Source organism: Miniopterus natalensis, chromosome 19 (genome assembly GCF_054644295.1).
Source record: "Miniopterus natalensis isolate mMinNat1 chromosome 19, mMinNat1.hap1, whole genome shotgun sequence".
NCBI lineage: Eukaryota > Metazoa > Chordata > Mammalia > Chiroptera > Miniopteridae > Miniopterus > Miniopterus natalensis.
This window is the reverse complement of record NC_142099.1, coordinates 9,395,083-9,408,223: the sequence shown is the minus strand read 5'-3', so window position 1 is coordinate 9,408,223 and position 13,141 is coordinate 9,395,083. Positions and strand designations below refer to the sequence as shown.

Here is a 13,141-nt window from a genome sequence, read left to right as displayed (position 1 = left end):
GCCGTATTAAAAGAAGAGTAAAAAGAAATATGTGAAATTAACATTAACATATATTTAAAATATTACTTCGACCTGAAATGAATATTCGCGCATGGAGAGTTTATGTTCTTCCGTTGCGGTCAGCCTTTGCGATCAGTGGCCATGGAGTCTTCGAGGTCCTTACAGAGCTTCTCAGTTTGAACTGGCCACAGCTCAGGAGTTCAGTAGCTACATGTGGCTCGTGTCTGCTGTCCTGGGCGGCGAGCTGTGGAGTCTACAGTCCAAGTGCTGTCCCTGGTCCCACACCGAAGCACAGCCTCAGAGGAGTCCCCTGATCATGGGCCTGGCGGCAGGGCACAGTGAGGCTTTCAAGGGAGGAGGGACTAGGTTCCAGGTGGAGGGTAAGCTTCAGTGTAAGAAAAACTGCCCTGCACTTTGCAGGACACCGATCAGTGGCTTTATCCTTTTGAAAAATAAAAGCCAGTGAGCTGAATGTGGGGATAAATGTCAGATGGCGTTAGACCACACGGATAATTTAAAAACATTGAGTAGGCCATTATGTTTCCTGTGCACCAATATAACTATAGAAAAATTAACATAGCTTTTATACTTTTTAACTCCATAGTAAATTTTTCCTTTGTTCCAGTTCTAGACACGCTGCCCAGAGAGAAGCCCAGGAAAGCTCAGGATGGTTCCCTGAGCTCCACCTCCTGACTGGCTGAGGGAAACGAGCCATCCTGAGCATCCCTCTCAGCCCCTGGAGTGGGCTGGGTTCCTGTCTCCACACAGGTGTCCTGGGGATCTAAGGGGCTCCCGCCTCACCCCAGCTTTCACAGGAGGCCTGCTCCTGGCTAAATTAAGCCCCGCCAGGCCTATTTGTGGATCCAGAGGCTCCAGCCAAGTGAGAGAGACTCGTCCAGCTAAGGAATGTTCTGGGAGGGGAGAGAAGCACTGAGATCATTGGTATTTGTGTGTACCGTTTCTCACTTGCCAGATCAACAGCGGCTTCGGGGACTCAACCAAGATTTTGGTAGAGTGACTGTGGGGAAGGAATAGCTGGAGACACACTGGGAACAGTTCCAGCGGAGAGCAGTGTGGACACCGAGGCAGTGTGGACACGGCGACCCCTGAGCTCAGAGTCTAACTAACACAAGCCCAGGACACCTCATAATTCTCCCCGTATTTTGTAACAGACTTTACTTTTAGAGAAGTTTTAGGTTCACAGAAAAATTGAGCTGAAGGTACAGAGATTTTCCATATACCTCCTGCCACCCCCCCACACACAGCCTCCCCTCCATCACAATCCAAAGACATCTCATTTAAAAAAAAAATTCTTACTGATTTTTTTTTTTTTTTTTTTTTTTGAGAGAGAGAGAGGAAGGGAGAAGGGAGGGAGAGAGAGAAACATCGATGTGAAAGTGAAACATGATCAGGTGCCTCCTGAACGCCTCCCTACTGGGGATGGAGCCTACGACCTGGGCATGTCCCCTGACCCTGAATCAGACCGGTCTCCTTTTGGTACATGGGACGATGCCCATTCAACTGAGCCACACTGGCCAGAGCCAAAGACACCTCATTTTAATCTGTCTTTTCTTGGGTTCCTAAAGTTAGCGCTGACCAGAAATAGCTCTCTCCTTTTTATGACTCATGCATCTTACTACCTTGGGGGAAACTGACATTTATTGAACACCTACTTTATGTCAGATATTTTCACTATATCTCCTCGTTTAATTTTCACAATATTCCTGAAAGGTAGTCATTAGCCCTTGAAGGAACTAAAACTTGGGTTAAGTGATTTACCTCTAGAACACAGAGGTTGAACTCCCAGGAACTATGTGAACTATGTGAAACTGAAAAATGGTTGACTATGCACTTTCCTGTGATTCAACCCAATAGAATGTGAGCGAGCTAGCTATTTAGTTCTAAAGTCTCCACGCTTTGCAGTGTACCACACGCTGCCCTAAGCACAGGATTCTTTATTTTCCCTTTCAGTGCTGTAGTTTCAGATTTATTTCTCTCACCCCCTAAAACACTAGCACTAGGGAGCCAAGAGGAAGGGCAGCCCAAGGTCCGACTTACCTTGAGCTGGGCCTAGGAGTGTTTCTCGGGGGCTAAAGCTGGACTTACAGAATGAACCCGTATTGATTTATGTATCTGCTGCTATTTGTAGTTGCCACCTGTGTGCATTTCCATACACTGTCTGATTCTGGGTCCCTTCTGTTTATCACACTCTACTCTAATCATCTGTTTCATTGTCCCCAGAGACTGTCAGTTCCCTGAGGACTGATTGTGCCAGCCTTGCCCTTTCTAGTACCTATTAAAGAACTTGCACATCCAAAGTAGGTGCTTCAGAAATATTTGATCGAAAAATAAATTAACAAATGCGACCGTCTCCCAGGTCACCCTGCCTTCTGCCCAGTGAGCACCCTTTCTCTCTCTCCCCTCGCTCCGTCTCTCCTGTGTCTGTTCATACACCTGACCTCCTTACCTTCTTAGATGTCATTCACAGCCTCAGTGTTTACTCAGGTGTGACCGTGTTTGTCTGCTTGGGCTGGGAAGAGAGCGGTATTGTTTTCAGGCCCCTACTAAGGACGGACATGGGTTGGGCTTGAAGGAGTGACCCGAACAGAGGAACTTTGCCATTTGGATGTGGATCCTTGTATTATGTATTGTATAAACTGAAATTTTCCACTTGTTTTTTTCCATCTCTTTGGGGGACTGGACATTAAAGCAGGCTCTGGCAAGAAAGTGCCTGGCCTTGTAGAGTCTTCTGGTTACAGAGGCTGTGGACACTGCCCTGCTGTCCTTTCTCTGGCCATGAAGGACGCTTGTCACATGTTGGGGCAACCTGTGTGTCTAATTTGGGACTTAACTGCACTGGGAGAAGACAGTGAACCTGGCATCTGTATAAAGGCAGAAATTACACCTCTTTCTAAAGTCTTTCCTTTATCATAGGGTCTAAGGACTGTTAAAAAACAGAATTCAACCCAGTAAGTTTGACGATCTCATTGGCTTTATTAAGCAGCTCCTGAATCGGGCTGCATCCCATCTAACAACTAGGATGATCCCAGGGCTTGTACAAAATGGGAGGTTTTTACAGGAAGAAGGGTGGGGAGAGGGAGCTAATAACAAAAGAGGATTGTTTCTAGACCACTGACATTTTCTTTTGGGAGCTAGGGAATAGCAAGGGTTTTTATCATGCAGAGCAAACAGGTTTGGGCAGTGCTCATCACCAGGGGCAGTGATGGACGGATTAGGAGGGTGGGTGAGTGGCTCGGGGAAGTCCTCAGGCGTACAGTTCATTCATCATTGGCCAGGTAACTGACCCGGCTGAATCCACACCTGTGTCAAAGGCCAGGAAGAGAGCTGAGTTGAGATGACAAGCTGAGGACCAAGGCTAGTTCAGGCGGGAACCTGGTTCCAGGGTAGAGGGTCTGTGGCAGTTAATGACAATGAATGCCTGTGTGCCTTTCAGAACATCGAGCTGAAGGTTGAAGTAGAGAGCCTGAAACGAGAACTCCAGGACAAGAAACAGCATTTGGATAAAACTTGGTGAGTTGTAGTTTGCCCTGGTTGAGTTCTGGTCCTTTCCAGAGTCTGGCTTGCAAATTTGAGAACAGTAGATTTGGAACCAAATTCCTTACCCTGGACTCTGGCGTCTGGATGCCGTGTCCAATTCAGGACCTGAAATGATGTGCTTTCTTTCCCTTGGGCTCTCTGTCTGAGTCTGACAGACCTTGCCGTAGACTGGTAAATTCACCAGGCCTAAGCTTATAAATGTCCTATTCAGTAGTCCACTGATAACACCAAGGCTGGCATAGAGTTGGGGGAAATGGGCGCTCTCATACACTGCTGGTGAGAGTGTGGATTGTGGCAACATTTTTGGTATGAGGCACTACCTAGCAAAGTAAAAAAAAAAAAAAAAAAAGCATTTCCTTTGATCAAATAATCCTTAGAAGGAATCTATTCCTTATAAATAAAAGCATGAGTATGAAAGGATGATTACTGAGTCATTATTTGTAATGGCAAAAACCTAAAATCCACTGTGCATCAATAGAGCAATGGTGGAAGAGTTTTGATCTAACCATACTGTGGAATATTATGCAGTCATTAAAAAGAATAAGCTAGCTCTATCCTGCTGTGGCCCCGATAAGACTAAGTAAGGCGAAAAAGTGCTGAATGCTATTTATAGTATCATCCCCTTTGAGCAAAGACCAACAGTCCTCTCTGTGTGTACATGTGTTTGCTCGATGATGCATAGAAAAAAACTGGAGGATTACGTATCAAACTCTTTAATATTGCATATATCAAGGGAGTGAGATTGGAGTTTGTGATGGGAGGAAGACTTGATTTTTTTCTTTATATATGTTTGTGTTGTTGAAATAGTTACTTTTATAATTTATAGTTTTTATAATTAAAAAACTGAGTTTTAACTGGTATTATTAAAATTGTCATTAAAAAAAATTTTCAGATCTATCTTGCGATCAGTGTACACTCACTCTGATCTGGGATTCTTCCTGTCGCCATAGTGTCTCGATATTTGTGATGACAAGTCCAGCAAGATCAGAATACTCAAAACCAGACTCAATAATTCATGATATACTGGTATTATTAAACACTTGCTGAAGCATTAAGTGAGCTGATAGACTTTAGGAAAACTTGTAAAATAACAATCGAGTAATAGATTTTGAGATTTGTGTAACACTTTAAAAATCTTTTATGTCATCTCAGCTTTTAATTAGGTGGCTTTATTTTTAGAAATGGAAAAAAATAAGGTACAGAGTATTAAAGTCTTGTCAAATGAGTGGCAGAACCCGCATCTTCGGGCGTCGATTCAGGCTCTTCTGATTCTACAACAGCTGCAGCCTGTTAAATCAGGAATTCCTGGCCAACTGAGCTACTCAGAAAATGTGTAACTTCCATTCTCAAGATATTATAGTGAGCTTTTGTCTGTCGCATTTATCAAGGAGCATGGAGTCAAAGTAAAAGTCGATGGTTCCCGAGGTCTGCCTATTTAGGGGTCTTTCTACTTAGGGTTATTCTTTTGACTATGTGTCCCTTGTACAACCAAGACCCTTCTAACCCTGGAAGGCTCGAGTTAAACATAGCCTCTGGGATGGTACCGAGCAGTGTCCACCAGTGACCAAGGAATCCTGTCATCTTCAGGGAAGTTCCATTTGGTCTCCATGGACCCAACCTTCTGGGTCAAATATTAAAGTACCACTGGGCTTGGGTCAAGGAGCTTTGATTTATCATGAGCCTGTGAAGGTTCAGTGTTGCTCTCGGCCCTGAGAACCAGAAGATGGTCTGTGGTTCTCAACAAATGGCTTAAAGCAATAATAAAACCCAACCGGAATTAAGATCACTCAGCACCCGATACTGCCCCCAGATTTCTAATCCTCAGACATCCAAGGGCAGCTGTTGTTGGCTAAAAATAAGCCGGTGACACCTTACCCGCTTCATGCTAGGGCCTGGACATTCATTCCTGCGGACGTCAGAGGAGCAGCGCTGGGCCCGAACCCCGAGCCTCTGTAGATTAAATGCCTGCTCTCTGCATGGGACCATGGGAAAGCCGGGCTGAACCCTGGCCAGGTAGCCCAGATTCGGGGTAGATATTTAGGGGTTACTGGCTATAAAGGAGGAGAGCATTTCTGTGGCTGTCCAAATGGCTGTTCTGTCCCAGCAACCCGCGTGGAAGGAACACTTTCAGTTGAAATAGCAAGAAAGGCAGGGAACCAGCCAAACACTCTGGAAGGAAGATGATAGTGGACCTGGATGGCTGAGCTCTGAACCGTTTGATGGCTGCCCACCTTCCGAATGAAAGATTCCCCCCTGAAGCTGTAGCAGTGGTGGAGCCTGTAGGAGCCAAGTGTAGTCTCATGGAGGAGCAACCAAAGCTTAGCGTTCTTAAGCGATGACCTGGAAAGGCTGGAGAGAGCCGTTCCACAAATAATGGCCGAGGGGGGAAATGCTTCATTTTTCTCATCAGTGTGAAACAGCCTCCATGGGTTCACGTGCTAAATTCTGTGACCGGCGCTGACCGGCTAACGCTCGTGGTTTCAGTGCCGACGCGGGGAGTCCCGGCGGCCACGATGAGGCCGAGCTCCGGCGCCAGGCCGCGGAGAGGCGGCAGGAGACGCAGCACGTCCACGAGCTCCTGGAGAGCAAGATCCAGCTTCTGCAGGAGGTGAGCGGCCCGAGGCCAGGGCCCCTGGCTGACCCCTCCCTGCTGCTCTGCCCCCTGCATTCACCTCTCCCTCCCTAACTGGCTTCCCAGGCTCATCGGGTGTCCCTGCGCCCTCGGGCTCCTGCCCCCGCTGGGACCCTGCAGCCTCTGGGTTCGTGTCCTTTTTGCAGGAATCCAGGCTAGCAAAGAATGAAGCTGCGCGGATGGCAGCCCTGGTGGAAGCCCAGAAGGAGCGTAACCTGGAGCTCTCGGAGAAACTGAAGGGCGTCACCAAGGACAGGGAGGGTGTACCAGGAGACCCGGGCAAGCCCGACCGATACACTGAGGCCCTGGCCCAGAGGGACAAGTAGGTCTTTTTGTCACTTGACTTTTGCCTGTTCTCGAGGCTAGGAGCCCTTATAGTGCTGCACTGTTCCCTTTTTAGGACTTACCTTGGCCATTTCTAAGACTCCGTGGCTCCCACAACCAAAGGTTTTCTTTTTAGGGTTGAGTCTTCAATGGTCTTCATTTAAGGAGCTCATTTGTTGGCAGTCAGGAGCCTTGAGGAGGTATAAAGAGAACGGGGGTCAAATGTTGGCGAGCAGGAGACCTGGATTTTCTTATTCTGTGAACATGTATTGAGCACCTGCTGCATTCCAGGCACTGGCCTAAGCACTAAGGTTACAGAGATGAAAGGCCCAGCTCTCTCATCAGGAAACATGTCGCATAGTCTTAATAAGTTCTCTGATGGAAGTAATATGGGATGCTTGGGACATGGAGGATTGTCATCTCTCCCAGAGTAAACGTTTCTCAGAGGAGCTGAAATCTGAGCTGAGTTTTGAAGGACGAATAGAAGTTAGAAGAAAGCGTAGAACATTTCTGTGCAGAAGGAGAAACTGCAGCCCTGGCCGGTTTGGCTCAGTGGTGAGAGTGTCGGCCTGCAGACTGAAGGATCTCGAGTTCAATTCCAGTCAAGGGCACGTAACTCGGTTTCAGGCTCGATCTCCAGCCCCGGTTGGGATGGGTGCGGGAGGCAGCCAATCGATGTGCCTCTCTCACTTCGGTATTTCTCTCTCTGTCTGTCCCTCTCCCTTCCACTTTCTCTATAAATAAATAAATAAAAAATAAATAAATAAATAAATAAATAAGAGAAACTGTGGAGGGGAGACACAGGGAAGGGCATATTTCAAGACCTGCAAATAGTTCTACATAACTAGTGCAGAATTCAGCATTATCAAATTGACAAATAACTTAGCCTCTTAGGTGCATGATATGATGGTGGCAAAAAAGGCCTTGAGTGCTTTTTAACTGACCAGGTAAAAAGCACGCAATGTACTACATGGTACACGTACACCTCTGGAATGGTAGCACTTACTACATCCTATTACTGTTGTTTGTTTCTCTTGCTGTGTCTCCCCACTCCCCAAACTCTTGGCACACACACTAAAAGAATTTGAGTTTCTACAGAGCAGAGATTGTGTCTTTTCCAACCTTATGTTCCCAGTATTTGGTAGAGTGCATTGAGTATACATAATGGTTATTACCTGAAAATTGTTTCTTGACTGAAACAACCACCCAAAACCCCCCACAACTTCTGGGCCCTTATTTTAAGAGTTATATACCTATGGTCTGTAGATCCATGGATCAGCTTCAGGAGGCCCATAAACCTGGTGACAATGGAAGCAAAAAGTCACTTGTGTAAATCTCTAGGGCTGGAGCAGATCATACATGGCTTTCCGAAGAAAAGAGTCCAAGAGTTCAATGACCCCAAAAGCTAAGAACCTAGTGTGTTGAACCAGGCTCTCTTTGGAGTGGGCTGAAGGTCATAATAGTATCATGACCGTAATTGTTGTTCTTAACTGTTTCTTTGATCCAGACAAATTGAAGAACTGAGTCAGAGCCTGGCTGCCCAGGAGAAGCTTGTAGAACAGCTCTCTCAAGAGAAGCAACAACTGCTACACCTGTTGGAGGAGCCGACTAGCATGGAAGTGCAGGTGAGGTCTGGGCCGTACTTCCTGAGCACTCCATGCTTTCAGGAGTCCTGCTTTCTTATATCTAAATGTATTAGCTATCTAATGCTGCATAAAAAAATGACTGCTTACTTAGTGGTTTGAAACCATATACACTTGTTATCCCACAGCTTCTGTAGGCCAGAAGTCCAGGAATGGCTTAGTTGGTTTCTCTGCTCAGGTTCTCACATGTCTGAACCCAAGGTTTCATCTGGGCTACTTTCTCTTCTGGAGGCTTCAAAAATGATCCACGACTAAGCTTCCTCTGGTTGTTGGAAGAATTTTTTTTTAATCTTCACCTGAGGATATGTTTTTATTGATTTTTAGACAGAGGAAGAGAGAGAGAGACATCAGTGTGAGAGAGAAGCATTGATTGGTTGCCTCCCATATGTGCCCCAACCGGGAATTGAACCAGCAACCTTTTGGTGTGTGGTATGACACTCCAACCAAATGAACCACCCGGCCAGGGCAAGTCTCTTGAATTTTAACCTGGGAAAGAAAGTGGTATGAAAGAATGAGCTCGGGTTTTGGATTTTGAGTCTGAGTGGCAACATGTTTTTTTATGTATGGCTTTGGGCACTTAACATAAACCCTCTGAGTAGTTTCCTCCTCTATAAAATAGGCTTTAAAATCCCTAGTGTTCAGCTATTTGTATGGATTAGAAATAACATATATGAGGCTTTTGGCATATCACTTAGAACATGGTAACTACTATCACCACCATCCTTATTGACAACCTGAAAGAGAGTGAGGCTGTTTTAAAATGAGTGTCAGCTATAAAGACATAGTGAGTCAGATACTGCAAACCTCACTCACATTGTAACTCTCTTTGTTTTATAACAAAGACAGAACTAATAAATATAGCCGCTGTTTATTAGTGAGATTAATGGTCATAATTCTCCCTCTGGACCTGTTAGCCTTGCACATAGAAAAACTATTTCATAGGCAAAAACCAAACTCAGAGTTCTCGAGTTATTGCGCCTCAGGAGGACCATGGTGGAGTATGAATGGTTCAGGGCAAATTGGCCACAATGATAATTACACCCCACTTAATCTAGACAAAAAGAAATATTGAAGCACTTTCTGTAACATCTTGGGAACATTTGGTTACACTCAGATGGTTCAGGTTATTGTAATATAAAACTCAGAAGTGAACTTATACGCTTTCTTAACTACATATCCCAAGTTAATTTAAAATATTTATCAATGAATAATCAACAACTTTTCTGTAGCAGTGAAATCAGCCCATATTGTAGCATTTTCTATGTGCCAGGAGTGGCTCTAAATACCTTATATATTAACTCAGATTCATTTAAGTCTCAAAACAACCCTATGAAGTATATATTGACGTATGAGACATAAAAAGAGAGTAATTTATAAAATAATGTTTATTTTAATATGTAAATTCTTGAGCACAACGATATTTAAAAACACAAAGAAATATGTGCTTATACCTGTAATGAAAATCACTGTGAATATCGCAGCTTCAGATGCAGTCTGATGTTATAATATGCAGGCATGTTACATTGGCACTTCAGAAATGGCAAGTGGCAGTGCTGTTAGTAATGAGCTAGTGGTGAGGCCAACGTGAAAAACTTGGTAAATTTCCAAATAAAACAAAAACAATCCTCTCCTAATTTACATAGCAGTTCAATTAATGGAAAATTTAGTGTGTATTAATGTGGTCATATGTACAGTAGAAGTCAGTCCTAAGTTCAGATGATTATATAAATGGCTTTATTACCTCCATCAGTGCCCCATGGGACATTTGAAAGTCATTCAAATGTCATGCTTTGTCCGTTGCAAGTTATGTAGCACCCTTTGCCCCACTTATCATTGTGACTATAATAAAAACAAGAAAGACCCCCAGGAATTTGCAAAATACACTTATAGGAGATTGTACAGTTGCTCAGTAGAACCATGGTCTAGGGGGGTCCTAGCCTTCACAGGGTTTACAGTCCAGTAAAAGACTGGCATGTAAAGAACTAAAATACAGGATGACAAATAAACTCATAGATAGAGGGAGTAAGTCTACCTATGGAAGCCAGAGAAGGCCTCACCTGCTAGGCAGAAAACTGGAGACTTGCATTCTAGGCAAGGGGAACAGTATATATATAGTGGTGTGGAACATAGTTAAGGAACTGGGAGGAATTGGTATTACCAAATATATGATAAATGTTGGAGAGTGAAATAGCTGGAAAGTTCCATAAATGTCAAGCTAAGGACTTCATGTTGTAGGCAACAGAGAATTTTTAAACAATTAAGCAAGGGGAATGAAACCACACGATTGCATTTTAGAAAGATAATCCTGCTGTTGGTTTAGACTGAGGATTGGCTGAGCAGATATTTGATATCACTCCTGGAGGTAGTAAAACTGTGGTGTGACACAGCTGTGAACTGCCTCATCTAATCCATCCTGTGAATTGGATAGGGGCAGAAAGAATATTAGAAAACCAGTTATAAAGCACTTTGTCTCCCCCCTCTGTATACAGGGATGTGTGCAACTTGCTATCTGTGCCACGGGAAGGCTTTGCTCTGGGTGTTGACCTTATCTGCCCATAGTAGCTGCAGTTTAGTTCCCACAAATAAGATACTCGGCTTTGATACAGATTATCTGATGTAATTGATTTCACTATCCCTCCGTTTTCCTTTTCCGTTCTACCAAAACATGGCACAGCGTCCGTGTTAGCTGGGGCGTACTTGCACAGTGCCTCGGAGCTTCTATTATGTAATTAATTTCATAGAACAGCACAAGGATGCCATAAGCTTGGTATGCCACCAGCCGACGGCAGCGCTCCGTGTTTGCTTCGCTCTTTCGCATCCATTCAGCGATGGGAGCGCCCAGCAGCCGTTAGATGTGGCTTTTTCACTGGGGAGTCAGAAAACCAAATAAGGCCAAGTTTACAAAGCGTTTCTCTCTCCTCTAATGAAGGCTCCCTGAGCGCTGCAGGGGAAAGCGGCCGGCGCTTCCAGTGGCTGGTTTGATTCCTTCCTACAGAATGGTGGCAGCTTCATCCCAAAGAACCTTTTAGGTGAAACGGACCCTGGAGGGGGTGCAGGCAGGGGAAACGATGTGCCTGCAAAGGAAAGTCTAGAGAAGCTCTCGTCTTGTTTTTTTCTGTTCTTTTATCCATCCCCCGTCCCCCCAGGATAAGGTAATATTCATGAACACGTAATTTCACTGTGGCTGGCCTCAAAAACGAAACAGGACAACAGCATCAGGGAGAGGCGTTCGTTGAACAGTCAGGCACCCCACAAAGCGGCAGCCCCTCAGCCACTGCGTCCATGGCTCCTTCGGAATGCCAGCAGACGCACCCCATTCAGCCAGGCACGGCTCCCGAAATAGCGGCCTTCAGGCGTCACCACGGACAGGTCCGAAGTGGGGAGGGTAAGGCAACAATTCGCTCCAAAAGCTCAAGGCGCAGACTGGAAACCTTGCAGGGATTAGTAGCTCAGGCGGCCCCAGCCAGCTTCATATAGGATTTTTCTAGAGCAGCTTTTCTGCAACCCCTTCCTTAAGCTGATGAATGTTGAAGCTGGAGACTCACTGGCAAATCTTCAGCCAACGTCCCAGTCTCCCAGACCTAACTCCCATTGATAACACGTATCAGAAAGAGGGTAAGATACGTAGAGTAGGATGAACTGGCCATTCAAATGTCCCACAAGATCTTAATCTTCCTTCACCTATAGGCTATTTAACTCAACTGTATTTAACTCAACTTCCAAGACGTCTGATGATACCGTCTTGTCTGCAGTCCCTTCCTTTGTTTCCCACATTCTAAGACCCATTTCCAATGCCACACTCTTGTCCCCTTCAACTACAATAACCCTTGCTGATCTCAACTTTTTCTGCAGTCACGTTGAATTTAAGTTAGTACCATTTAGTTTACCAATCAATTGTTCTCATGGTAGTGTCCACATTTTCTCCCCTTCAACTAAGCTGAAAGCTCCCTGAAGGCAGAGAAAAGACATTACTGAGTTTGCATAAATTCTTGCTCATGGGTTGATTGACTTAACAATACTTTAAAATTCACTTTAATAGCTATGGGTATTTAATAACTTAACTTGGAAGACTCTGATGTTTACTATTTTAAGGGATCCTGCTTGATACCCATATTACTACAATCTGTAGTTGAACTGGAAATCTCCTGGTTTTTAAACAAGTGTTGTGAAATGCTATGTTAGTAATTAATGCAAAACACGATCGTTTCTGACATCATAAAGATTTCCAGGCAGTACAGGGAAATCGTGCTTGTGGTATTACCATAAAGCCTAACTGGCTTGGCTGATATTCTTTCACTTCCTCATCTGCTTTACTTCTCTGACATAATCACTTTTTTGGGGCGTAGTTTTTAGTAATTAGAACAGCTATTTCCAATGTCATAACTAGGGCACTGAAACCCAATACAACTGATTTGAGACATGGGGATTTTCCACATCTGACTCTCTTGGAAACTCCCAGCCAAGAATCAGGTCTTAGAAACACTAGAGTGCTAGGGGCACAAAAGTGACTACGGTCCTCAGAGAGACTTCCCAGGGCCCCCAAAATCTAGAGATCAAAAGAGAGATAGTGCAAAAGATCCTGACCATAGTAATACTTAGGAATCTTGTTCCAGATTAGTATACAGTTCTCTAAAGTCAACAGTTTTGTAAGTAGTTAGTTCTTCACTGACGGTTTTTTCACTTCATCTGCAGAATTTCTGATCTTTGACTGAGATTTTACTGAATACAGTTGGATAGTTCTAATTCAGTGGTTTTCACACTGTGATTTCCAAAGGCAGTATATTAGCATGATCTGGGAATTTGTTAGGAATGCAGAATCTGCCGCCTCACCCCAGACCAGTTGAATCAGAGACTCTAGGGATAGGTCCCAGCAGTCCGTGTTTTAGCAGATCCTCCAGATGATTCTGACACATGCCGAAGGTGGGAAACCACTGTTTAAATTCAACATGTTTACTCTATAGACTGGGAAGGTAAAGACTGGATG

At 44.6% G+C, this 13,141-nt stretch overlaps 1 protein-coding gene across 1 annotated transcript in view; it reads left to right on the top strand.

Moving 5' to 3' along the window:
- Positions 1-13,141, top strand: part of PDE4DIP (phosphodiesterase 4D interacting protein) — a 102,797-nt gene that overhangs the window by 27,457 nt on the left and 62,199 nt on the right. Inside the window, exons 4-7 of the mRNA XM_087827735.1 lie at positions 3,455-3,531; positions 6,043-6,166; positions 6,337-6,512; positions 8,022-8,139. Coding sequence (XP_087683861.1) covers positions 3,455-3,531; positions 6,043-6,166; positions 6,337-6,512; positions 8,022-8,139 — 495 coding nt within the window. The remainder of the gene's footprint in view (positions 1-3,454; positions 3,532-6,042; positions 6,167-6,336; positions 6,513-8,021; positions 8,140-13,141) is intronic.